At 47.8% G+C, this 27160-nt stretch overlaps 2 protein-coding genes across 10 annotated transcripts in view; both read left to right on the forward strand.

The window, feature by feature from the left end:
• Positions 1 to 5320, forward strand: part of CELF6 (CUGBP Elav-like family member 6) — a 36130-nt gene extending 30810 nt beyond the window's left edge. The window contains exons 5-13 of one of the 6 annotated variants that reach the window (XM_055277893.2): positions 34 to 113; positions 281 to 424; positions 544 to 676; positions 769 to 918; positions 1127 to 1189; positions 1439 to 1519; positions 1606 to 1749; positions 2664 to 2819; positions 3711 to 5320. In XM_055277893.2, coding sequence (XP_055133868.1) covers positions 34 to 113; positions 281 to 424; positions 544 to 676; positions 769 to 918; positions 1127 to 1189; positions 1439 to 1519; positions 1606 to 1749; positions 2664 to 2791 — 923 coding nt within the window. In that variant the 3' untranslated portion in view covers positions 2792 to 2819; positions 3711 to 5320. Of the gene's footprint in view, positions 1 to 33; positions 114 to 280; positions 425 to 543; positions 677 to 768; positions 919 to 1126; positions 1190 to 1438; positions 1520 to 1605; positions 1750 to 2663; positions 2820 to 3710 lie in introns of those variants that run through there. The other 5 variants (XM_063638805.1, XM_055277894.2, XM_063638806.1 and 2 more) reach the window with 5 other exon arrangements.
• A 16900-nt stretch (positions 5321 to 22220) lies between these two features.
• PARP6 (poly(ADP-ribose) polymerase family member 6) overlaps positions 22221 to 27160 on the forward strand; it is a 31176-nt gene continuing 26236 nt past the window's right edge. For all 4 annotated transcript variants that reach the window (XM_055277897.2, XM_055277898.2, XM_055277899.2 and 1 more), the window contains exons 1-6: positions 22221 to 22366; positions 23021 to 23098; positions 23854 to 23948; positions 24376 to 24436; positions 24678 to 24768; positions 25225 to 25291. In XM_055277897.2, coding sequence (XP_055133872.1) covers positions 22364 to 22366; positions 23021 to 23098; positions 23854 to 23948; positions 24376 to 24436; positions 24678 to 24768; positions 25225 to 25291 — 395 coding nt within the window. In that variant the 5' untranslated portion in view covers positions 22221 to 22363. The remainder of the gene's footprint in view (positions 22367 to 23020; positions 23099 to 23853; positions 23949 to 24375; positions 24437 to 24677; positions 24769 to 25224; positions 25292 to 27160) is intronic.

The following is a 27160-nucleotide window of genomic DNA, read 5'->3' on the forward strand; positions in this document are numbered from 1 at the left end:
CCTGAGCCACCCGCTCCCTCTGTCCTGCCCCAGGCTGTGCCTTTGTGAAGTTCGGGAGTCAAGGGGAAGCTCAGGCGGCCATCCAGGGTCTGCACGGCAGCCGGACCATGGCGGTGAGGGCGGGTTCCCCGGGCTGAGGGTGAGGCCAGTGGGGTGGGGACGGGCTTCTCCTCCCCAGTGTGCTCGGTGCTCCGCGAAAGGACCTGATGGGAAAGGCGCTCGGCCCCGCGCCGGGGCCACGGTCAGGACCGGTCACCACGGCTTTCCCTGCCGTGCCCAGGGCGCCTCGTCCAGCCTCGTGGTCAAGCTGGCGGACACCGACCGGGAGCGCGCGCTGCGGCGGATGCAGCAGATGGCCGGCCACCTGGGCGCCTTCCACCCCGCGCCACTGCCGCTAGGGGCCTGCGGCGCCTACACCACGGCGGTAGGTACCCGGCACCTGCGTACGAGGGTGCGCAGGTGGGTGGGCCAGGCCTGGGGCTGGGAGCACGGGCAGCTGCCTGCCCCTTGGCCCTCCACTCTCGCCCATCTTTCCTCTCAAAGATCCTGCAGCACCAGGCGGCCCTGCTGGCGGCGGCACAGGGCCCAGGCCTAGGCCCGGTGGCGGCAGTGGCGGCCCAGATGCAACACGTGGCAGCCTTTAGCCTGGTGGCTGCGCCTCTGTTGCCCGCGGCAGGTACGGCGCCCAGGGACTGGGGTGCGCCTGGGAGGGGCCGGGCGGGGCGGGGCGGGGCGGCGGCCTGACTCTTCGACCTCTTCCGCCATCAGCAGCCAACTCTCCGCCCGGCAGCGGCCCTGGCACCCTCCCAGGTCTGCCGGCGCCCATCGGGGTCAATGGATTCGGCCCTCTGACCCCCCAGACCAATGGCCAGCCGGGCTCCGACACTCTCTACAATAACGGGCTCTCCCCTTACCCAGGTGGGCCCCCCGCTCCGCCCAAATCCCCCCGAAATGGAGTGGGGAGCGGGGGGCAGGGGGGGTAGGGCCTGGCCTCCCTGGGAAGAGATCCCCCTCCTTCCCTGCTCCCTCTCACAGCCGCCGTCCACCTCTCACACTCCCTGAGCTTCTCACCCACTCCGCTCGCCTGCTTGCCTTCACCGTGGGCCTTGCGCCCCTCTCTCCCCAGCCCAGAGCCCCGGCGTGGCTGACCCCCTGCAGCAGGCCTACGCTGGGATGCACCACTACGCAGGTTTCACTTGGCGCTACGCGGCCTGGGGGAGGTTGAAGGGCCCTAGAAAGAAATAGGGAGAGTTGTGGGGGATTTAGGCTCTGTTCCAAGGAGTTGATCCTCCCATCCCTTCCTACCCCCAGAACGACCTCTCTTGGGGTGAGGGTTATGGTGGACTGGGCTGAATTGGTCAAAAGCGGCCAGGCAGTTGGGGCCCTGATTGGGGAAGGGCTCCTGGGGACCACTGTCCACTCCCACCTCTGTCTCCAGCAGCCTATCCGTCGGCCTATGCCCCAGTGAGCACAGCTTTTCCCCAGCAGCCTTCAGCCCTGCCCCAGCAGCAGAGAGAAGGTGAGGGACTGGGGGCTGGAGAGCAGAGCCTGGTGGGGCTGGACTCAGGGTCCTTTCCCTGAACCAGCCTGCTACTGTTCCTCCAGGCCCCGAAGGCTGTAACCTCTTCATCTATCACCTGCCTCAGGAGTTTGGTGATGCGGAACTCATACAGACATTCCTGCCCTTTGGAGCCGTTGTCTCTGCTAAAGTCTTTGTGGATCGAGCCACCAACCAGAGCAAGTGTTTTGGTGAGCTGAGAACCTACCCCTAGGCCTCTCCCACCTCTGACTATAAAGGATTCCCTACAGACCCTACGATTGCCCTTCTATAATGCGGTGATTTCGTGAGATTGCATGTATGGCACAAAACGGGGTCACAAACCAGTGATGGGGCTAAGCTTAGGCCAACAACAAGCCTTGGCCGGGCATGGTGGCTCACGCCTGTGATCACAGCACTTTGGGCGGCCAGGGCAGGTGAATCACTTGAGGTCAGGAGTTTGGGACTAGCTTGGCCAACATGGCGAAACCCCGTCTCTACTAAAAATACAAAAATTAGCTGGGTGTGATGATGGGTGCCTGTAATCCCAGCTACTCAGGAGGCTGAGGCAGGAGAATTTCTTGAATCTGGGAGGGAGAGTTTGCAGTGAACTGTGATGGCACCACTGCACTCCAGCCTGGGCCCCAGAGCAAGACTCCATCTCAAAAAAAAAAAAAAAAGAATGAGCTTTATTTCAGGTTTACCTGGGATGATCAGGTGTCCACCAGGAATGTGGCCAGCTAGGTCAGAGCTTTGGAGTCTGGCCAGGGCAGAAGGAGTCTGGTTCTGAGACCAAAGATCCCCTCCAACTCCAACTATGGTTCTGAGGACTAGAATGGGAGCTATGGAGGGAGACAGCCAATCCATGCCAGGAAAAACACAGAAACATCCGAATCAACACACTGACCCTGCACACACACTCAGAGTTGCTTCCTATCCTTCCAAGAATCACACCTTTGGGAATCTCAGGCCATCTGCCTATGACTCTGTATCCACATGAACAGTGGAGGGGTATGTGTTTGATGAAACTGGCCTGAGGGGGCTGGAAGAGGAGGGGGCTGGTCAGAGAGAAAGGAGACCCTGCTAGGCAGAGTCCCCAGCTAATCTCTTTGCCCACACCCTCCAGGGTTTGTTAGTTTTGACAATCCAACTAGTGCCCAGACTGCTATTCAGGCGATGAATGGCTTTCAAATTGGCATGAAGAGGCTCAAGGTCCAGCTAAAGCGGCCCAAGGATGCCAACCGGCCTTACTGACCTGCTTTCACCGACCAGCCACAGAAAGGTGAGTCCCTGATGGACCCCAGGTAGATGAGGCCTGAGTGATGAGGCCCTCCCAGCTTTGATGGTCCTCCTTTTGGGACCTTGGAGGCAGCCACCTCTGAGAAAGTCTGGGATAGAGAGAAGAGCCAGGAGCTAGGAGGAATCCTCAGATGGAGACTTTGCTTTTCCTTCAATCCAAGGAGATCAACTGGACAACATTCCTGCCCCGCAGTCTAGGAGAGACAATCAGAGTCTTTCTGCCTGGAGAAGCAGTTCTACTCCAGAGATAGCCAATGAGAGAGAGAACCTGTGTGCGGGGAGGGTCCAGGAGACTGGAAAATGCGACTAGTAAAGTAGCTTTGGGCCAGTTTTCAAGGGTCTTCAGGCCATGAGTTTGGACTTTTTCCTGAAAACGAGAAAGAACTGTTGAGGAGCTTAAGCAGAGAAAGGACTAGAAGTAAGGGCTGAGATAATGGCAGTGAACATGGAGATGGAGGAAGAGAAGCAAACATGCTTCAGAGGTAGAATCTGCAGGGCCTGGTGGGTGATGGGGAGAAAGATGGGCCAAGTTCTTCTACATTTTTGGCAAGGTCGTGGGTCCATAGGATGCTGCCTGCAACTTTTAGAGATTTTCTGCCTCAGAAGGCCCACATGGCCCTGCCTCACTTTGAGCTACTCCAGGAACCTTCTGGAGGGGATGTGGGGTTGGGGTCTTTTGCTCAGGCCTCAAGTCTGGCTTCAGTGGACAGGGCTGCTGCCTGGGTCCTGCTGAAGCCCTGCTCCTCAGGAAGAGAGGTCCAGCCACTCACCTGAGATGTCACTGATGGGGGCAAGCTGCTCTTCTGGTCTTGCCCTCCAAGGTGATTTTTGCCTTTCCCCCCCTCTTTCCTTATCAATTAATACACAACAACAGAAACAGAAGAGTGAGAAGAAAGGAGAGGAAAAGCACAGAAACGCTTGAGCAGCCCTTCCCGAAGGAGCAGCTGCGGACGGAGGTGGATCGGACCCAAGGCTGGTGCCTGGGGCTAAGGCCACTCTAAGGATTATTTTTATCAAGTGGGTTGTTCTGTGCCTGCAACATAGAGCGCAGGCTGGCAGAGCAACTAGGGCTGGTGAGGAGTGACTGTCCAGGGGAACCAGCAGAGGGCGTTGGGGGTGCCAAGGGCTTCTCCGCAAGGGAAGCCCAGATTTACTTCTTTCAAAATCATATCATTCCTTAGAGTTTAGGGACCAAAGGACTATTGCTTTTTTAAGAATATATATATCTATATAAATTAAAACAAAGAAACAAACAAACAAAAAAACAAGACAAACAACAACAAAAAAAGACAGTATAGAGTCTCGTAAAAGCTGCCTTTAAATATCCCTAGGAGACAGGGTGGAGGAGACCCTTGACAGCCCCAGCCTAGGCAGAGGAGGGCTGTGGAAAGATTGTTCTGTGTCTCATTCCCTCTTAAGCCACACCCCCACCCTGCCCTTTTAAAAATAATTAAGGATTTGAGGTCTAGGCTCACATGCAGGTAATGAGAACGTTATGGAAGCAGTGAACCCACAATCCACAATCCCCAAACTCAGAGTGCATCCCAGAAGAGGCCCCAGGTGGAGCTCAGGTTGGCCCTGGCCTTTGCCATCCCGGGAGGCCCCCTAGCCAGCAAGAGTGGGACTGCCTTTCCTATGGAACCCTGCTTCCCCAGGCAGGAAGAAAGAGGGAGTTCTGGCCACCTGAGCCTTTCCCTTGCCAATCCAGGTAGACAGAGGCCCTGCCTTTGGCTGAGCTGAGACACCTCCTGTTTCCCTTCCCCTTGAACCAGTCCCACTGTCCCCTTGCTCCAGGCTACCTTCTGTCTCTTAGTCTAAGTTTGCCCACCTATAAAGTAGATTCAGGATATCTGTAGAGGGCTGTGACAACAGACTTGGAAGGTTTGCTACTGTATATACTGCCATTGAGAAGGGGAAATTTTTCAATATGTAGAAGCTTCAGAATTAGAGGTCCCTCTTTACCCTGGACCTGGGAGGGAAGTAGATGTTTTGCCAAAATACTTCTTCATTCCTTTAAAAAGTACATCTTTCCTATGCAAGAGTGTCTCACATGTGCTTAACCAAGGTGCTTCTAGTTGGTGAGCAGTGTTGAGCTTAGAAGTGATGTGTGCTCTGTCTGTCTTTGTCTGTCTGTTGTATACAGTGGGTGCCATATAAAGCTGATCAATGGTGGTGCTTCCTGCCTGCTTCTGTGAGATGGGCAAAAGATTCAGCTTAGAACACTATGACTCACCTTGCCTTGGTCAGCCTTTCCTGGGCCTGTAGGGCCTTGCACATATTTTTCCCAGGAGGATTTCCCCTCCACCCCACAGACATGGATCAGCTTAGTCTGAGGCCCCAGCTGTGTGGGGTCCCTCTAATCCCCAGATGTTGCTGAGGCTGAAGGCCTCTGATCTGATAAAATGTCAGATAGTAAAAGATGTGGGGGTGGGGTTGGAGGGCTCCTCCTTCATAACAGTTTCTAAGAAAACTTGTTCCCACCTGTTCCTCTGTCTTTGACTCATTTTTGGAGGGAATGGGAATGAAACATAGATCTGGCAGTAATATTTCCAGGTAAAGTGTGATGGACATCCACAAATATTTTCCAACTGAAGGAAGAACCAGAGGGTATATGTGCACCAGCACAATGCTGACACCTAGAGTGACCACCCTGGACACAAATAGAGACACACAGTACCTGCACCCTCAAACTAATATTCACATGGAGGCAGAGAGTCCCCTCAGGCTAGATGCTAAGCACTGTGCTACGTGTTGGGGCTCAGGCATGTTCCAAGTACTCAGAGTTAAGGGGAAAGAGAGACAAATAATCCAGTTACAATGGAGGGCCATAGAAGGTCTGTGCTAGCAAGAATGAGAGTACCGAATTCAGACTTTATTGGTGGGGGAGGCCTGTGAAATACTTTCTGAAGGAGATTAAGAAGGGGAAAAGTCTTCAAGGATGAACTGGGACATTTAGACAACACCATTTAGACAGCTGCATCATTTTGAAAAATTATCTTTATTACCAAGAAATAGTAATAATTACCATTTATTCAGTACCTGTTATGTGGCAGATAATGGGCCCAAGATAAGACCCTTTTCCCGTTCCTAACTCTACCCTGAACCTTACCATTACCAAGTCATGTCAAGACACTTGAACCAAAATGACATTTAAAATATCTGGCTTCATACTTTAGAGTACGGGCTAAGGACTGGCAGACTGTGTGATTCCAAAGCTTCAGGGGTTGACAAGGTCTAGATCAGGGGTTGGCAAACTATGGCTTGTAGGCCAAATCTGGCCCGTGGCCTATTTTTATATGAACTACCAAACTAAGAATTTTTTTTACATTTTTGAAGGGTCATCAAAACAAAACAAGAAAGTGAAACAGAGACCATATATGGCCCACACCGCCTAAAATATCTATCTTGTCCTTTAGACAAAAAGTTTGCTGACCCCTGGTAAGATCATGGAAGACTTATATAATGTCTGATGAGCTTGAACAATATGGTGTTTTTGTGTCTCTGTGTGCATGTATTAGTCTGGACCTTTTCAGTTGCAAGTGTCAAAAACCCAACTCAAACATGTTTAGGCCAATTGGAAATTAATTGGTTTATATAACTGATAAATCAAAGCATTTATCTGCCTTGAAGCATGGCTGGATCTAGGGGTTCAAAGGATGATGTCTCCATCTCTTGGCTCTGCTTCCTTCCATATGTTGGCCTTATTAGTTCTAGTTCTAAAATCCCAGGGAGGACTTTGGCCAGCTTTGGACACATGCCCACCACTAGGATAGAAGAGTAGGCCACCATAATTGACAACTTCATCAGGACTGTGTGGAGGGGGAGAAATGGGTCCCTAAGGAAGAGATGATGGGCAGATAAATGATATGCATCCACTATATCCCACCCTTTATTGCATCCACCTATACTTTTCTTGAAAAACATACAATTTCAAAAATGTGCCTGCCTGACAATGCAATAATCATAGACCCAACAAAAACCACATTCACCCATTTCCCAATGGTAGATAAAACAGAATCACATCCAGGTGCTTTATTGAGTCCTCAGTCCAGGGTCCCTTGGTGATGGGCAATTCTTGCTCAGGTCTGGCTATGACTTCTTAAGATTTTGCCGTCTATGGGTAAAAGATAAACCTAGCTACCCCATACTTGCCCTATAACCAATGTGAAATAAGGAGAAAAAGATCACAATTTGTTTTAAAGAGATGGGGCCTTGCTAATGTTGTCCAGGCTGCACCTGAACTGCTGCGCCCAAGCAATTCTCCTGCCTCAGCCTCCTGAGAAGCTGGGAATACAGATACACACCACTGAATAATTTTTAATTCTTTTTTTTAAAATTAAGATGGGGTCTTGCTATGTTGCCCAGGCTAGATTTGAACTCCTAGGCTCAAGCGATCCTCTCACTTCAGCCTCCTGACTAGCTGGGACTACAAGTGAATGTCACTGCACCTCGCTATAACAGTTATTTAAAAACCTTCCATTTGGAATAGGGGAGAAGAGAATACAATGGTCACTAATCTACAGCATATAACACATCCTTCTGGACAGTGGAGTGAATTTCTTGGCCAACAAAACTTATTATTTTTGGTCCTTTCCACTGGGAAATGTCTCCTTTGTCCATTGTTCTTTCTGGACATCCCTGAGAGGATGGACCTTTGGAACTGAAGCATCCCACTTCCCTTTTGACATGGTTTTGAGTTACTTATTGAGACAGTCTTCCTCTATTGCCCAGGCTGGAGTGCAGTGGCGCGATCTCAGCTCACTACAACCTCTGCCTCCTGGGTTCAAGTGATTCTCATGCCTCAGTGTCCTGAGTAGCTGGGATTACAGATGCCCACCACCACACCTGGCTAATTTTTATATTTTTAGTAGAGATAGGGTTTCGCCATGTTGGTCAGGCTGGTCTTGAACTCCTGGCCTCAAGTGATACACCTCCCTTGACCTCCCAAAGTGCTGGGATTACAGGTGTGAGCCACCGTGCCCAGCCAGTTTGGGGTTTAAAGATTGCCGTAGAGATTAAGCATTCCCAGATCCTTATTTGTCAGTTGTGAGGATTCTCTGATTCGTGGGCTTTCTTTGAGCTGGTAACCACCATGAGGAATCCTTGATAATGTCCTGCTCCAAGAGTCTCAATCCTAGCTCATTTGATTTCTTCGTCTTAGCGACAGGTCACACTTTAGCCATTCCCCTACCTCTCAGCTTTGTGGCTTCCATAATGGTCTGTCTATGGTGGTAAGTCAACCTTAATCTGCTCACTACCCCCAAAGAGAGATTACTCATTCAACACTTGGCCAACTCACTCTCCAGTGACCTTGGTCTTGACCAGATAGTCAAAATCCGTGAGCAGTACTGGCTCCTAGGCCTCAAGCCCCAAGGAGATGCATAGGACAGGATGGAAGCAACCAGTCAAGCACTCTTGGGCCAGCAACCTGCAGCTTGCGCTACTCCTCCAACTCTGGCCATGGCCCATTATTACACCGAGGCCACATTATCAAAAGACTCCTCAGGGGAGTCTCTCAGTTGACACTGAATTTTGGGGGCCCTCTGACAACCTCTAGAACTTGGGGGCTCTGGGCAGAGTCTTCAGCCTCCAGCAGATCCCCTAAAATGAATTTCTCTCGCTGGATGCAATCTGGGTGTCTTGGATGTAGGGAGAAAAGTCCTCTGGTCTGAGATAGGACTGGTGACCTCTGACCTTGAAGCAGCTCTGGTTCTGTTATGTCCTCTGACCAGACCTAGGGGCTCACCCCGGCCTCAGTGGAGCAGAACATGCATGTAATACCTTCCAAAAGAGGGTGCTATGATGTGGAGATCACAGAATCTCACTTGATCCTTTCCAGCTTGGGCTCTAATCTTTGAGCAACCACTGTCCTGATTGCACTTGCCTCCATCATGACATAGCCAAACCCAGCAGGGACTCACAGGCTGTTTCTGGCCTCTGGGCCTCATTCATGGCCAGTATATTTGCACAATTATGTTACACAGCCCTGTATTATTTGGAAGAAATTGCAAGAGTTCAGGGAGCTAAGAGGCAATGTGGGCCATTCAGCTGCCCTTCCAGCCTGCAGCCTGAGCCATCTGGGATCTGCAAAGAGGTGGCCAAGTCTGTGCCACGTGCAAACTAAGAAGGGGCAGAGGGCCACTCTTTGTCTCCCTAGCCCCAACTCCAGACACAGCTATTATGGCAACCTCTGCCCTCTAGAAGCCTGGGCTGACCAAAGCCTTTAGCTGGCCATCTGTAGAGGGGATTTTGAACTTCCAGACTCTGGCTTCCTGCCCTCTAGTTACCTAAAAGCACAGAAACTCAGAAGGCAGAACAGGCCACAAGCCTGGGTCTGGCTTTTCCCAAGGGATATCTTAAGTGACCAGCAGAAAATGCAAGAGAGTAAAAAGAAAGCCTGTGGAATAAGCCTCAGCCTCCTGGGGAGTAGTCCCGAGACGGCCTCACCCAGTGACCTGACACTGGATTCCCGAGAGGAAGCCAGCAGTCTAGGCTGGATTCCCTGCATTTGAGTGGGAAAACTCAACTGTGTTCTCAGGACCTTTATGTTAGATGGGGACTTAATGTAGAGATGGGGGCTTTGATTTTATCTCCATATCTTAACCCAAGTACTCTAGAAAGCAGACTCTGAGGCAAGTGCTGACATTTTGCAGGGAGGTGGAAGTCCAGGATGGTGAAAGGGAGAAGAGATGAAGGCAATGCAAGATGACGCAGTACTGTGCTGGCCGCCACTTCATATAAGCCATTAGGAGAGAGCACGTCCCTTGTCAGGCTTGTTTGACAAGCACATGGTGTTTGAAAGGAGAAATGGCACCTTGGAGCAGTTCACCAAGGGGAGATATGAGAGGGAATTAATGCTTCTGTTCCACTATCTTCTCCTGTTTTCTGTTGGCCAAGATTCCACCCCACAAGGAGCTAACTCCCCTGCACTTCTCAGTTGCATCATTTGCTCGCTGGATGGCTGTTGGGAAGTCAGCTCCCATGGTCTGCTGTATGGCATTTCTACTATAGACTTGGAAGTAGAAGGGCTACTTAGCACAGGCAGGGTGCCAACCAAGAGAGAGAAAGAAGGAGGTGGCTTAGGGAATCCAAGAAGGTGCATGAAGTTCGTGCCCAAGACATCCAATTCTCTCCCACAGGATTCGCAGCCAAAGTCCCCAGGCACCAGAACCCCCAACACTGTCTGAATTCCAAGCCAAATACATCTTATTTAATTTGGGGGGGGTGGAAAGGGAAGCATTCAGGTATAGCTTGGAGGATCAGGATTCTCCCTTTTTTTCTGGAACTTCCCAGACCCTAAACTCACTCCAATATCTCCTACTGGATTTTCTACCTCTAGGCCTTTGTTCTTATTCACTTTAGTTTGGGGAAAAGGATTTGCCTTTATAGTCTACAAGATGCATGATTATCTGACCTTTAGCACCCTGGATTGCTGGTCTAAAGCAGAAAAGGCGGCCGGGCACGGTGGCTCATGCCTGTAATCCCATCAGTTTGGGAGGCCAAGGCAGGCAGATCACCTGAGGTCAGGAGTTCGAGACCAGCCCGACCAACATAGTGAAAGCCTGTCTCTAGTAAAAATACAAAAATTAGCCAGCTGTGGTGGTGTGTGCCTGTAATCCCAGCTACTCAGGAGGCTGAGGCAGGAGAATCGCTTGAACCTGGGAGGCGGAGCTTGCAGTGAGCCAAGATTGCACCATTGCATTCCAGCCTGGGTGAGAGAGGGAGACTCTGTCTCAAAAAAAAAAAAAAAAAAAAGCAGAAAAGTCAACTCTAAACAAAGCTGTGTACTGTTCTGATTCTGCCAGCATGGAGGAAAGTCAAACTGGAGGACCTTATTGAAAATCTCAAGAAGAGGTCAACATATTCCAACATCCAAACTTTTTTTTTCCAGGGCACGCCGGAAATCTCCACTTTGATGGATACATGACTTGAATCTCAAGATAAAATAGATGATCATTTAACCAGCTGGTTTGATACCAAATAGCAGGGGTTTCCAGTTCCCCAGCCAAGTGGGGATCTCCACTGCCTCAACTTCATTTCAGTGCCATCAATTCCATACCTCATTCCACTTCTGTATTAGGTCTGATTTAGTAGCAAGTTATAGGAACCAAGACAAACCAGCTTAAGCAAGATGAGAACTGAGAAATGTGGTGGTATTACTGACCTCAGGCAAGGCTGATCTCAGGGGCTCAAACAATGTCATCAGGTCTCTCTCATTCCATTTCTCAGAGCTCTGCTTCTCTTTATGCCTTGGCCCCATTCTCTGTCCTGTGGCAGGGAGAGCTGGGTGCCAGCAGCTTCAATCTCATATCCTCTTAGCACATTAACCTCAAAAGCAAGAGAGCTTTGAGCAGAAGATTATGATTGGCTTTGCTTAGGTCACAAACCCACACCTAACTAATCACTTTGGTCAGGATGATGGAGTCCTTTGCCTGGCCTGATGGGTCATGCATCCATTTGTGTGGGGTAGAAGGGGACAGGAGGTAGCATTGTGATTGTCAGCTCCACTAAGTACTAATACTTACAAAGTATAAAAGTATGCAGCTGGGCGCGGTGGCTCACGCCTGTAATCCCAGCACTTTGGGAGGTCGAGGCGGGTGGATCACCTGAGGTTGGGAGTTCGAGACCAGCCTGACCAACGTGGAGAAACCCCATCTCTAATAAAAATACAAAGTTAGCTGGGCATGGTGGCACATGCCTGTAATCCCAGCTACTTGGGAGGCTGAGGCAGGAGAATCACTTGAACCCAGGAGGCGGAGGTTGCAGTGAGCGGAGATCGAGCCATTGCACTTCAGCCTGGGCAACAAGAGCGAAACTCCATCTCAAACAAAAACAAAGTATGTCCTGCATGGCCTATAAGAATGTATAATCTGGCCAGGCTGGAGTGTAGGATGCATGTGAGGGGCTGGTGAGAGTCAAATAGGGTTATATCTATAGAAAGGGTGTACTTATCCTGAGAGTAGTAGAGAGACATTGAAGGGTTTTATTTTTATCTTATTTTATTTTTTGAGATGGAGTCTTGCTCTTTCACCCAGGCTGGAGTGCAATGGCGTGATCTCAGCTCACTGCAACCTCCACCTCCCAGGTTCAAGTGGTTCTCCTGCCTTAGCCTCCTGAGTAGCTGGGATTACAGGCGTCTGCCACCACACCCGGCTAATTTTTGTATTTTTAGTAGAGACGGGGTTTCACCATGTTGGCCAGGCTGGTCTCGAAGCCTGACCTCAAGTGATCCACCCGCCTTGGCCTCCCAAAGTGCTGGGATTACAAGCATGAGCCACCGGGCCCAGCCCATTGAAGGGTTTTAATAGAGGAATGACATGATCAGATTTGAGTTTTAGAAAGATCCCCTAAGCAGCTAAGTGGAGAATAGATTGCAGGAGTAGATACTGGATGAGGAGTCTATTAGGAGGCGAATGCGATAGTTCTGGTAGGGAGGAATAGGAATATAAAGGAGGAATTGATTCAAGATGTATTAATTTGCTCATGCTTGTAATCCTAGCACTTTGGGAAGTCGAGGTGGGAGGATAACTTTAGGCCAGGAGTTTGAGACCAGCCTGGGCCACATATTGAGACCCTGTCTACTACTCCCCAGGAGGCTGAGGCTCATTCCACAGGCTTTCTTTTCAGTTACTTGCATTTTCTGCTAAGCAGCTAAGATATCCCTTGGGAAAAGCCAGATCCAGGCTTGTGGCCTGTTCTGCCTTCTGAGTCTCTGTGCTTTTAGGCAGCAAGAGGGCAGGAGGCCAGAGTTTGGAAAAAAAGAAAAAGAAGAAGAAGATGTATTAAGATATAAAATTTAGAATGTTTATGAGGCAAAATTGGTTCCATTTAAATAAGGATGGGAGAAGTCTAAGATGCTTTCTTCTCAGGGTTCAGTCTGAATAAGTCATAGGTGAGATTTACTAAGTTAGGAACATGAAAGAAATACAGTGAGAAGATGTTTGCCTATGTGACATCCAAGTGGAGTTGTCCTAAAGACAACTTGACCAAAGTCAACTTGAAACTCAAGAAGTACAGGAGGGAAGCTGGGCGCGGTGGCTCAAGCCTGTAATCCCAGCACTTTGGGAGGCTGAGGTGGGTGGATCACAAGGTCAAGAGATTAAGACCACCTGGCCAACGTGGTGAAACCCCGTCTCTACTAAAAATACAAAAATTAGCCAGGCGTGTTGGCATGTGTCTGTAGTCCCAGCTACTCAGGAGGCTGAGGCAGGAGAATCGCTTGAACCTGGGAGGCAGAGGTTGCGGTGAGCCAAGATCACGCCACCACACTCCAGCCTGGCAACAGAGTGAGACTCCATCAAAAAAAAAAAAAAGAAGAAGAAGAAGAAAAAGAAGAAGTACAGGATGGAAATATAGATTTGGGAGTTCCAGTCTATAACTGCGTGTCACTCAGGAGGATTTAAATGAGCCATTTGTTGAAAGGGCACTAGGTGGGTCACAGGATTGCCAGGCGAAAGATCCAAACTTGGAAAATAGGCAGGAACAATGAGAGGCCAGTCCACCAGAGCAAGGGCCAAATTCAGATGCCAGAACCAGCCCCACAAGACCATTGCTGCTGTCATCATTATTGGACATGGGATGTCACCACTACCAGTACCCACACCATGAAAGTCCCTGGGCATGGGGTAAAGCTGACCCTGCTCTCCTGTCACCATTGCCACTGGCATGAATTCTCTATGATTCTACTGCTCTGAATCACTCCAGAATCTACATTTCTGGAAGATGCTTGGCCAGGCCAAGGTCACATGCCTCTGTCTTAGCTAGAGAGCTGGGAAAGCAAAGATTCAACCTTTTTAGTGTCTGTCATGAAAGATGGGCTCTGCTTACTTCTAAAACTTGTAACATAAGAAGGAGATTCTGTTTCTGGGCAACCCCAAATTATCAAGATCTCCTTCAAGTGGCCATGGAGGCCACCGGGAAGAGTAATAGGAGAAATGGGCATGGGCTGAACTGCTTTTATACTTAAGTAGGGAATGAAGGAAAGAGAGTATAATAAGGATACTGTGAAGGAGTCATATGAGGTGTAGCAAGAAACTGGAAGAGTGTAGCCTATAAGAGCCAACAGAGGAAAGGGTTGCAGGGGCAGGATGATCAACAATGACAAATGACACCATGCAGTCGATTGCAGGGGCAAGACGATTGACAATGCCAAATGACACTGTGTGGTCATATAAATGAAGCCTGAAAATTCCCAATGGATTTGTCCATTTGTAAGTCATGTGTCACTTTGGTGAAAGTATTTTCAGTAGAAATTTTGGGGAGAGGTCAGATGACACCAGATTTAAGGAACAATTGAAGACAAGGAAGTGGAGAGGGAGAGTATAGGCTACTCCTAGAAGTTTGGTTCAAGGCAAGAAAAATCAGTAGCATGGCATATAGGATTCAAATTGGATTTTCTTTTTAAGGTTGGGCTAGTTGATCAAGCTTATATACTGAGATCAACAAGTAGGGGAGAGGAAAAAGTTGAATATAAATGAAAGAGAGAGGTAAGGAGCAAATTTCCCAAGGAGGCTAAAAGGAATGAAATACAGATCACAGTGAAAGGATTAACTTTGTATTTGAAGAGAGACCTCTCCACTTCTGAAACAGAAAGGTTGGGAGAGATTCAAATGTTTGGAGGGGACAGAAAATTGAGGCAGTTCCCCCATGGCCTTTTATTTATTTGTTTATTTTTAAAGAGATGGGGAGTCTCGCTCCATTGCTGAGGCTGGAGTGCAGTGGCATAACCACAGTTCACTGTAGCCTTGAACTCCTGGGCTCCAGAGATCCTCCTCCCTCAGCCACCCAAGTACCTGGCACTCATAGCCTTTATTTTTTCTGTGAAGCAGAATGCGGGATGGTGGGAGAGGCTGACATGTGAAAGGGTTGCTGGGTACACTGAGGGCTCTGCTGAGGAGACAATGAATTTGTAGGAGCTCTGTACTGAGTGCACATTAAGTTAGCTTAAGCCATTTATTCTAGATAAAAACTGACTCCTAGTCCCCCAAGATCAGAGGGCCTCAGAAAGTGCCTGGGGCAGGGAATAGTGGCTCACACCTGTAATCCCAGTACTTTGGGAGGACAAGATGGAGGACTGCTTGGGCCCAGGAGTTCAAGATCAGCCGGAGCAACATAGGGAGACCCCATCTCCACACACAAAAATTAATTAGCCAGATATGTTAGTGCATGCTTAAGCCTTGGAGGCTGCAGTAAGCTATGATCACGCCGCTGTACTCCAGCCTGAGTAACAGAGTGAGACCCTGTCTCAAAAAAAAAAAAAAAAAAAGGAAGGAAGGAAGGAAGGGAGGGGTGCCTAGGAAGCTGCCAGGAAGCAGAGAGTAGTCTCACCATTTCTGGTCTCTGCCTCTCCATGCTTCATTCTGTGTCCCCAGATGGTCTTTTTCCTTTTCTCATTCATCATAGTAGGTGGGAGGTAGATGTACCATAGCTCCTAAGTCTATGTCTCTTTTGCTTAAGAAACCAGTCCAGTTAGAATCATAATCTGTCAGCTCTAATCCCAGATTTTCAGGAGAACATCTGCTTAACACAGCTTAGACCAGGAATCCACTCACAGTTCAATAAACTGCAGTTAAAGTGCTAGGGGTCACACAAGACGAACATGGCCCTGGGGCCTGTGGATCCATAGTGTGGGTGTGGAAACTATAATTCCCACAGAATAGGGTTCATGGGCTAGACTAACCTAAATGGTGTCCACTCACGAGCTTAAGTGTGCAGGATTGGGTGACTTCCTTTATCCTGGTTTAGGATGGGAGAGTAGAGAAGGTAGATAGCTGGCATGACCCAGGAGTGTGATTTTTACAGAGTAAGTGCAAGCATATTAACAAAAATGTGATTAAAATGACTGACCAAGGATCTGGACTGGGTAGGAAAAGAGGTGAAGCCTGGAAGATACTGATAAACTATGAGGTGGCTGAGATTCATGATGAATAGAAGAGCTGGTGGTATGCTGGAAATGGGGAATCCTAAAGGTTATTGAATACTGGAGTTGGACTTGTCACTCATGGGCACAGTGCTTATGTTCAAACACTCCCATACATACTTGGTTCTCAAAAGCTATTATGGGGCCCTTGATGGTGAGTTGTTTTAGAGAGCAGGCCCGACTCCTTCCCCTACTACTCTGAACTTGCGCACTCTGAAACCGAGGTTATATTGATCCCTCACTTTTTTCAGTTACTATAAGCAATAGGTGTAACAAACCCATACCGAGACGGTGTTGTGGCCCAGGCTGAGTGGCAAGGTGAGCAGAGGGGGACATCAAAAGGGAAAGGAGTTAGAAAGGAGAGGCTGAGAATGTGCAAATGTAAATCAACCAACAACAAAAAGTTAACTGGGAAACTTCTGAGGCCAGCTTAGGAGGGATAGACATGACATGTTTATATCATTCAGGGCCAAAGCCTTCTTTGTGTGTACTATGTCCAGCTACAAAGAGGGAGTGAGGAAACAGAGGAGGTCTAAGATAAGCCTTTTCCCATTAGTGTTGATGGAAAAGAGGGTCACGTGGAAGCCCCAAGACGAATAAGGATGAAGGAGGTCTGGCCATGTCTAGGGCTAATAACCACAATAACCACAATTACAGCTTCCATGTATGGACTACTTCCTAGTCCCAGGTACTCTGCTGGTTACTTTACATGGATTAGTTGGAATCGTATGAAATTGAAGGTATTTGACTGTTTATAAACTACAAAAATAGCAATTTCATACGGTTCAACCTAACACTATCTCAGTTCATCCTCACCACAATGGCTCCATGAAACACATATTACTGTCTCCACCTCAAAGAGAAGTCAGACTCACAAAGTGAAAGTCATCGCTTAAGGCTGCACCATCAATAAGTGCCGAACCCAAGCTTCAGACCCAGATTGACTAGAAGGCCAGGGTGCTTTCCATCACGCTGCAGCTACCGGGGAACAAATGAGTTAAATGCCAGAATTTTTAAAAGCCCGAGGTGTTCGACTTCCACTATCGAACCAGAGAATCCTGCATTCAGCAAGGCCTCAGGACTTCCCTCAGTCTCTACCTGCCGGCCACAACCTCCAGCGAGGGGACTCCCTCCCAGCCTACAAGCAACCTGGGTTGCCCTCCCTGCTTGTTCCTCCCAACCACTCGGGGCGCCAAATGCAAGCATTCTCCTTTGGAAGGCTCCCCGCACGCCCCCAGAGTCCCTCTTCCTTCTCCACTGCCTCCGCTACCCACAGCGCAGGCGCCACCCCCCGATCCGCACCCTTTCCCAACTAGCGACCGCCGCGCAGGCGTCTCAGGCTGGCGTCGGCTGCTGAGGCGCGCCCAGGAGCAGGCCGTCAGGCTGTTGGTCAGGAGCGGGCCACGTGCCATGGTGTCACCTAGCGAGCGTGCGCAGAGTGGCTGAGCGCGCCCGTGACGGAACGACGAGGCGTGGGGTGCGCGACCTCGCCCGCCAGGCCCGGCCCCCGCCCCTTGGCCTGCCGCTCCGCCCCCGCGGGGCGTCCCGGGCCGCTCGTCCCGTCGGCTGCGGCCGCGCGCGGCCCGGGGTCGCCGTGAGTACTCGCGAGGCTGGCCTGTGGGGCCGCCACCACGGGCCCGGGGCGGTGCGGCCGGGCCGCGGGAAGGGTGCGGGGCTCGCCCCATCTCCGCAGGGGTGGACGAAGTGAAGGGCTTGGACCGGGAGGTTCTGAGGGCCCCTCCTAGGCTGGACAGGCTTCACTCAGGCCCCGCGGCCGGGCGGCAGAGATCGGGCCCAGAGCGTCTTCCCTGGGGAGGCAGGTGTTGGGTGTTTTTGGGATCTTCAGGGGAGCCCCGGAGAACAGGTGTAACTGCTTCCCCGGGAGAGGCCTCAGGGCCTGTCCTGGAAGCACGGGTGCCAGAGAGTGTTTTCGGGGGGCAGCCGTGTCCTCTCTCCCTGCGGGGCGCCTGAGATAGCGCTAACCTGCGGGAATCGCCCCTCAGTGATTCTTCCTAGTAGTCTTTGTTTAGTGGCCTAGTCCTGAGAAGGGAGCACACGGGGTGGAGTGGAGTAACCTCTTCCAGGACCACAAAGCCGGGAGCCCAACCCACAATTTAAACATTGAGCTCTGTAGCTGCTTTGACTAGACGTGAAGTTGTCACACCCAGAGAAGCGCCCATGGACCTAGGGAAAGACTTTTGTGATCCAGACTTGAGGCTCATTTACATTTGACTTATTCCCGTGGAAATTCATAAAACGTTCTATATTAGCAGCTGGGTTTTAACACCTTCTCTGGACACTCATCATATAGTCTATTTTTGGCCCAACTTCTTTTGAAAGGGACCATTCTTTACCTCATTTAAATAAATCAGATAGGTCTTTCTTGCTTAACTCATTAACAACTCAATTAATTGTAACCACATCACATGAAGACTAGATGTAATTAGAACCTGTCCAATGTCTTTACATCCCAGTCCTTCTGTACTCCTAACCTTAAGCAAATTGCTCCACCTCTGTAGGTCTAAGTATTCTATGTGTAACATGAAAGCTTTGAATTAGGCCACATTTCCGGCTAATTTTTAAAGAAGTGTTTGTGATCCTGTGAATTCCATAACCCACCACCTTCCTTTTCCAACTCTTCACCTTTTAAATCCACTTCCTATCTCTCCAGAGGAAAGGGCATTGAGAGTAGAGGGAGCAAGTCCCTTTCACTAAAGCAGCCTGGTTTGAAAAAGCCAGTAATCTCTGAACTGTCTCTTGCTTGAACAAGAAAAACTCCCTCTGAAATACCTTTTTCTCCTTGTGATAGCAACAGAAACCAAGCAGCAACAGCCCTTGGAAAGAGGCTAAATTTTTCTTGACTTCTGCAGCAACAAAGACCGTGAAAAGCTGGCACTTCTGGCCTAACGCTGCCGTCATCCTACCCCTCACCCCAGGGCAACCCAGGCTGGACATTTAGTGCCTCCCTCTTTACTCCTCTGTGATCATCCAGATCAGCACTTGACTGTTCATTTTCAAATCTCACGAACCTCACCCCAAGATCTTCACATTCTGGATCTCAGCTGCTCTTGAAGGTGAAGTTTTGCTTTTTAAAATCATTTTTTGTGTGATTTCGTCTATATGTAGAAACATGCAGATTATTGTATATATCTCCCATTTGACTTAAGTGTCCAGCAGAGGGTTCATTCATTCATTCACTCATTCAAGAAATGTGTTAAGGGCTGAAGAATGTAGATTGAAAACAGTCAAAGCCTCTGCCACCAGAGGTTACATTCTGATAAACATTTTATATGTTAGAACATGGTAAGTGGAAAAAAATAAAGCTGGGAAGGGGGATAGAGAGTGCTAGTATGTGGGTGTTGAGTTGTTGCTCTTTTAATAAATAGGATGGTCAAGGTGGCCTTTGAGCAGAGATCTGGAAGAGTGAAGGAACAAGCCATGTGGATATCTGGGTGGAAAGCATTCCAAGAAAGGGGAACAGCAGGGACAAAGGCTCTATGGCAGGAATATGCTTGGGAATATGGTGGGAATATGAAGGCTGTATGGAGGGAATATGCTTGATGAGTTTGAAGAACAGCAATGAGGCAATTGTGGAGTCTTGGTTAATCTTCCTGTTAACATTTAGACCTGACTCTGAGGAGAGCCCATTCGAGTAGCTTCTGATTTTTTTTAAAACTTTTTATTTTGAAACTTTTCAACTTTACACAAAAGTAGGGAGGTAGGGATTACCAGAAAACCATCATGTACATCTCATAGCTTCATCAGTAATCAACATTTTGCTATTGGCTATATTTATTTCATCTATTATCCTCCCTCCTTTTTTTTATGTGTGTGCCAGGGTAGTATTTTAAACAAATCTCAGTAATCGGGTCATTCCATCTCTAAGAACTTCAGTTATACTTTCCTTTTGCATGTTGTTTCTGAAGGATCAAGGAACACTATCAGCTGGAAGACTCCTATGCTGGCTCTGCTCTGGCATTGTGTCTTTTGTCCCCATCCTGGCTTAGTTACCAGACTTAAGTTGGTATCTAAGGAATGAACCACAGGTCCTTAGAACACACAAGGATCTAGAACTAGAACAGTGGTTCTCAAATTTTATGCATCAGAACAACTTGGAGGGTGTGTTAAAACACAGATTACTGGGTCCAATTTCTGGAATTTCTTTTTTTCTTTTCTTTTCTTTTTTTTTTTTTTTTGAGACAGAGTTTTGCTGTTGCCCCCCAGGCTGGAGTGCAATGGCGCAGTCTCGGCTCACTGCAACCTCTGCCTCCCCGGGTCAAATGATTCTCCTGCCTCAGCCTCCCGAGTAGCTGGGATTACAGGCGTGCACCACCATGCCTGGCTAATGTTTTTATTTTAGTAGAGACGGAGTTTCACCATGTTGGCCATGCTGGTCTCAAACTCCTGACCTCAGGTGTCCTGCCCGCCTGGGCCTCACAAAGTGCTAGGATTACAAGCGTGAGCCTCAGTGCCTGGCCATTTCTGGAGTTTCTAATTCAGTAGGTCTTAGGAGGAGTCTGAGAATTTGCACTTCTAACAAGTTCCTAGATGATACTGATGCTGCAGGTCCACCAACCCCAGTCAGAGAATCACTAATCTGGAAACCTGACATTCAGTAGAACTGTGTTAGAGACCAGCCAGGCACAGTGGCTCACACATATAATCCCAACACTTTGGGAGGCTGAGGCGGGTGGATCACCTGAGGTCAGGAGTTCGAGACCAGCCTGGCCAACCTGGTGAAACCCCGTTTCTACTAAAAATACAAAAATTAGCTGGGCATGGTGGCGGGCACCTGTAATCCCAGCTACTTGGGAGGCCAAGACAGGAGAATTGCTTGGACCCAGGAGGCGGAGGTTGCAGTGAGCCGAGATCGCGCCATTGCACTCCAGCCTGGGCGACACAGTGAAACTCTGTCAGAAAACAAAAAAAAAAAAAAAAGAAGAACTGGATTAGAGACCAAGACACCTCTGAGGTTGGAGTAGCTTCAGCTGAGATATGTGCAAAGCCAGTGACTTGCTGGTCTAGAGAGCAACAGAAAGCTTTTTTAGCCTGCTCTTAGGGTAGCTTTGCCATCTTCAGCCATTAAAGCCTTCATAATTTCACAGATGAGTTTTTTGTTTTGTTTTGTTTTTCTGCTATATGTGGAGGTTTTAATGGAGCTAAAAGTTGCTAGTATAGGATTAGGAGTCTGTGGAATTAGAAGCGAGCAGGGAATTGTGTATGAAAGGGCTCTGGGTTAAGTAAAAGTTTTTCTAAGCATTTTTTGGGATAATTATTGCATTTTTATTTGGGAAGCAGGTTCCAAGATGACTTTAGGGCATTATTTTGGCAATGACAACTGAGATCATAACTGCCAAAAGATGTTCAGTGTTGTTGAGGACTTTTTATTTTGAGACTGCATTTTTGCTCTTACTGCCCAGGCTGGAGCGCAATGGCATGATCTCGGCTCACTGCAATCTCTGCCTCCTGGATTCAAGCAATTCTCCTGCCTCAGCCTCCTGAGTACCTGGGATCATAGGCGCGCACCACCACACCCAGCTAATTTTTGTATTTTTAGTAGAGACGGGGTTTCACCACATTGGTCAGGCTGGTCTTGAACTCCTGACCTCAGGTGATCTGGCCGTTGAGGACTTTTTAAGTTAGCTGTCGTTGCCATATAATAGCTAGTAATACTGATGTTTAAAGAGAGATAATGGCTAATATGGAGAAATAACTAACAATAAAGAGTAGAAATAATCCGATTCTGAATCTTAACTCTGGTGTGAGTTGGTACTCTGAAGAATTAACTGAAAGAATAAACATAAGCATCTTGTCCTGCCACCATCACTTTTGGCATTAGGAGTTGTAACATTATGAGCTAGAGCAGGGTCTTGCTCTAATCCCAGCTCTCCAGTTTAAGTAGAACAGCAGTATCTTGCATATAGTGCTTTTGTGTTTCATTATCTATAAAGAACTGCATGTGCAAGTGTGCATGTATATGCACGCAAGCATGTCTTTTTATATGCAAGTATCTGTATGTATAATAAAAGTGCATTAATGGCCAGGTGCAATGGCTCACACATGTATTCCCAGCAATTTGGGAGGCCGAGGCCGGTAGATCACCTGAAGTCGGGAGTTTGAGACCAGCCTGGCCAACATGGTGAAACCCCATCTCTACTGAAAATATTAAAATTAGCTGGGCGTGGCAGCAGGCACCTGTAATCCCAGCTACTTGGGAGGCTGAGGCATGAGAATTGCTTGAACCCAGGAGGCAGAGGTTGCAGTGAGCCAAGGTCGCGCCATTGCACTCCAGCCTGGGCGACAAGAGCAAAACTCCATCTCAAAAAAAAAGTGTATTGATAAATACGTGTTCCTGTATATATACACCACCCAGCTATTAAGTGGTGATGAAACTCATTATTATCTACTTTCGCAGGACAGTGACTTGTTAACCACCGCAACAGCAGAGCCTGCCATCCCCAACAGATCACCAGTTGTCCCTGACATCGTGCCCTACCTTGTCTCTTTGTGGTCTCCTAAATGCCCATCTCGTTGGCCTTGGTTCGGCTGGTGGTATGGAGGGGTGCTGCCTAGCACTGACCTGAGAGTGTGTGTGACCCACTGACCCAATGGTGAGAACTGACTGCCCACCTCTCCAACTGATTGTTCAAAGAGTAGAGGAGACAAAGTGCAGATCTCACCCTTTCTTGGTATTTTCCCTTCTACCCTTTTGGAAGATAGAGTGGCTATTTGAAGTTAAAGGAAAGGGAAGGGGCACAGAAACAGTATTACTTGATGTGTTTGTGTAGGTGGGTTTTTTTGGGGAGGGAGAGGAGAGTTAAATACTTTAAAGGATAGAAAGAAAATAATGAGACGAGAGAGCTTAGGTGTGCTTGGGAACTGTCTTAGGTAATGATCCTGGAAGAGGCCAGCTTGTACTGGAACCCAGATGTGCTTAGGAGTCAACCTTGACATTGAAGTCATTTGCATTTCTCTCCTACTGGCTACCAGAGCCTCTCAGTCATCATACTGAAACTTCAGAAGGCCAAAATTCCCTAGATGTCTTCCTCTGTCCCACTAAGAGCTAGTCTATGGATATGATCATATCAGGAAGAGACCGAGACTCTCCCAAAGGGTGATGTGAAAGGTGTAAAGGGATCAGGGCTTCAGTTTTTCTATCTTTTCCCCATCTTTGTGGGAATCTGTTCCCCATCATATCATCCCATGCCTTTCCATGGGATAATAGGGACCTAACAAAGCATGATATCCTTATTTCTCGTCACTAGGACATCAAAGGCCAGTTCTGGAATGATGACGACTCGGAGGGAGATAATGAATCAGAGGAATTTCTCTATGGAGTTCAGGTGAGGTTACATCTCCCAAGACCCCCATGTTGGATGGTCTAGATATGTGCCGCTTTTTGGATACATCAGGAGTGAAAGAGGTTCTGCAGCACAGATGAGATGAGGTTATAATGTTGATGTGGTCTGAGCATGGTCTTGTCAGAGCTGATCTCGTGCCCTTGCTCTTTCTTTGGAGTCATACCTGTTCCCGAGTAAACTACATCCTCTGTATGTGGAGACTCTCCATATGATCTTAATTAGACATAATTATTTTCTGACTTTTATAACACTAGCCAGTGGGGGTAGTTTCATTCATTAGGGTCACATCTTAAAAGATTACTCTGCCAGCGATTGCTTAATGCCATCACTACCCAGGGCACAGTCCTGAGCAGAAATACCCAGACTCTCAGAATGTTCTTCACTTAGAACTAATCTTAGGAAACCTTTTAACTCTTCAGCCTGTTCTGAGTTGTCATAGAAGGTATCCTGGTCAAGGTCTGAGAGAAAAGCTGGAGATTTAAGGAAGTGAACTCCAGGCAAAAGCCTACATTTGGTCTGCTGAACCTTTTTAAAGTCATGATGAGATGGAGACCTCTGTTAATGAAATCCCTTGCTAGGGTCACCACTGAGAACCCCTTCACATAAGTGGCTTTTACTTCCCCTATACTGCTGTCTGATTTCTCCTGTTCCTGGTGTCTCTTCATATTCTTTTTATTATCTCTCTTTCCCTCATCTTTTTCCACCTCTCTCCACCACCATTTTTGCTGCTATCTCAGGGGAGCTGTGCAGCTGACCTGTATCGACACCCACAGCTTGATGCAGACATTGAAGCCGTGAAGGAGATCTACAGTGAGAACTCTGTATCCATCAGGTGGGACTCTACTTCAGGGGTGACAGGGGAGCAAGTCACTTCTTTCTGAGTTGTTAAAAGGCTAGAAGTTTTTCTTTTTATGGTGATAGTGGGATAAATTATGAACTTAATGATAGAAGATGCTCAGAATAAATGAGCTTGGCTGAGAGTAGAGAGTAGAGAGTAAGGCCACTTTTCTTAGGAATTCCCTCTTATCCTAGACCCCTCTGGGCCAGTAGTTTCACCTTTCAGGTAAGAAATGCTTTTGGCCTGGGAGAAGATCCTGATCATGTAAGTGGTGTAAGGCTGTAGCTAAGACCCTAGGTACAAAGCTGTCGTCCCCTCTTCCCTTTCCCCGTCCCCAGGCTCAGTTCTCTTTCCACCTCAGTTTCTGTTCCCTTCTTTCTCCCTTAATGAGTCTCACCTGTTGTCACCTGTGTCTCTATAGAGAATATGGAACTATCGATGACGTGGACATTGACCTCCACATCAACATCAGCTTCCTCGATGTAAGTGGGGCTAGTACCTGCCAACAACATGTCTAGCTGGACTTGTGGAATTTGTCATGTAGGCCAGGAGTCTTGTTCCCGAGTGCTGTATTTGGAGCACATATTCCTCATCTCTGTCTTTCCTAGACCATCAGCAGACAGTGGTGTGTACTGTCATGTGCATGTGTGTGTCATATAGGGGAAATTTCAGGTCCATTCCTCTATGTTGCTAAACTGGAAACTATTTCCCTTCTTCTTTTAGGAGGAAGTCTCTACAGCCTGGAAGGTCCTCCGGACAGAACCTATTGTGTTGAGGCTGCGATTTTCTCTCTCCCAGTACCTAGATGGACCAGGTAAAGGCAGTGACTTTGGGCAAGTGGGTGGTCTGAGTGGTCTAATCCAAAGCCCTAAGTTAACTGAGGTAGAAAAAAATTAGGAACAAGGCCCTTGGGCTCAATCTGCAGGCTATTGGTAGGGGCTTTTTAGTCCCCTGTAATTGGTATCTTCATCCCCTGTTGCCTAATAACCATTCCCTAAAGGCCTTCTTGCCTAATGACATTGTTTTCTCTGGTTCCAAGATAAAATTTCTTTCTCCTCCTTTTCTCAACATCCTCCTGAGGATATTTCAGATTCATATGACAGCTTCTAGAATCTGCCCTCTGCCTCAGATGTTTTTTCCTTCCACCATTACTGTTTAGAGTACCCAGCAGCTATGATCTTTAGAATGTACAGAAGCTATTCCACTGAGCTTTGGACTCCAGGAAGACAAGAGATATGTACTTACTAGTAGCCTTCTCTTCTCTTTGCAGAACCATCAATTGAGGTTTTCCAGCCATCAAATAAGGAAGGATTTGGGCTGGGTCTTCAGTTGAAAAAGTAAGAACTTTGGTCTTTTCTGGTCATGGACATGTGAAGGAAGGAAAGAGAGATGGAAATATATGGATGGACAGGCAGAGCCTTGGATGGAATGCCTCCTTCCAAAAATGTCTTTCTGAAATATGCCGAGGAAAAGCTAAAATAAATTTAGGGAGCCAGATTTAAGGTTGTGGAGAGAGAGTATATGGTTCTTGGGTGTCAGAACCTGAGACTTTCTAGAGATAAAAGAGGCTCATCACTACTTAACATTTTTACTACCCTGGAATCAGAGTCATGCTATTCATATTTCTCCAGTGGTTTCTTCAGAGTAAGTCTCTAGGAACTCAATTTTAGTTTATTGAATGTGTTGAGCATTAAGCTAAGTATTTGGTATACAAAGAAATGAAGCATATTTTCCACTCTCAGTGAAGTTTCAAATAGAGTCCACTGGATACGTATTGTAATACAGGTGAATATGTAAGGTTTAGAAAGGACATTGAAGAGTGACTCAGTCTGTTGAAAGGGTGATGATTAATAATTTCCTTTGTTTTTTGTTTTGTTTTGTTTTGTTTTTTGAGACAGAGTCTTGCTCTCACCCAGGCTGGAGTGCAGTGGCATGATCTGGGCTCACTGCAACTTCTGCCTCCTGAGTTCAAGTGATTCCTGTGCCTCAGCCTCCTAAGTAGCTGGGATTACAGGCACCCACCACCATGGCCGGCTAATTTTTGTATTTTTAGTAGAGATGGGGTTTCTCCATGTTGGCCAGTTTGGTCCCAAACTCCTGGCCTCAAGTGATCCACCTGCCTCAGCCTCCCAAAGTGCTGAGATTACAGGTGTGAACCACCGCACCCAGCCAGTGATTAGTAATTTTCAAGGATGGATAAGAGTTGTCCATGTAGACAGATTCTGAGGATGAATAACATTTGCAGGGGCTTAGTCACATAAAGCAGTATGTGTGTAGGGAGCTTCAGGTAGTTAAATATTGCTGATAAAATACAAGCTGGGGGTGTAGGAGCCAAAGCCAGAGAATAGGGAAGGGTTCAAGTTAGAGAGGATCTTAGACTTTTATCCTGTAGGCAGTGTGAACATTGAAGGGTTTAGGCAAAGAAATGATGTGGTCAGATTTATTTTTAAAAACCATTCTGGTAGCATTATACAAAATGGGTAGGAGGGGATGAGACAAGAGACCAGAACTAGTGTAGTAGGGTGCTTTTGTAAAAGTCAAGACGAGATGCTAAAGGCCTGAGCTAAAGTGTGATTATAGTGAGATTATAGTGAGCTAAAGTGTGATTAAGTGAGAATGGAGATGAGACAGATTAGAAAGATTTGTGAGGTGTAAAATCAATAAGACTTGAAGACTGATTTAGATATACTGAATATAGCCATAAGGGCCAAAGAGTAGTGGGAAATACATTTAAGTTTCCGCCTAGATGTCTGGGTAAATTGTGATACCACCAGTGTAAATAGGGATATGAGAACGGAGCAGGTTTGTAGGATGAGGATAGGTAATTAGTTCCATTTTTGACATGTTATTTAAAGGTAACTTTCAGATATGCAGGTAGAGATGCTTGTCCGAAATGTCAATTTGCCACTTATCGGAGTATATGTCAAGTTGCTACTTACAGGAGAGGTTAGGGTTGAAGATATGCATCAATGTGTGTGGGAAGAAGTTACAGCCAGTGAATATGAGATTGCCAAAGGAGGGCATGATAGTGGGAAAAGAAGATAGGATCAAGGACTAAATACCATTAAACACTCAGACGAAATCCTGAAGAAACCAGCAGGGTAGGCAGAGGAAGAAGAAACACTGCAGGTAGGTCAGAGTAGAATAGGAAGAGAATGGTGGCACAGAAGACAAAGGAGGGCAGGTTCTGCAAGGAGGGCCAGATG

Source organism: Symphalangus syndactylus, chromosome 5 (assembly GCF_028878055.3).
Source record: "Symphalangus syndactylus isolate Jambi chromosome 5, NHGRI_mSymSyn1-v2.1_pri, whole genome shotgun sequence".
Taxonomy (NCBI): domain Eukaryota; kingdom Metazoa; phylum Chordata; class Mammalia; order Primates; family Hylobatidae; genus Symphalangus; species Symphalangus syndactylus.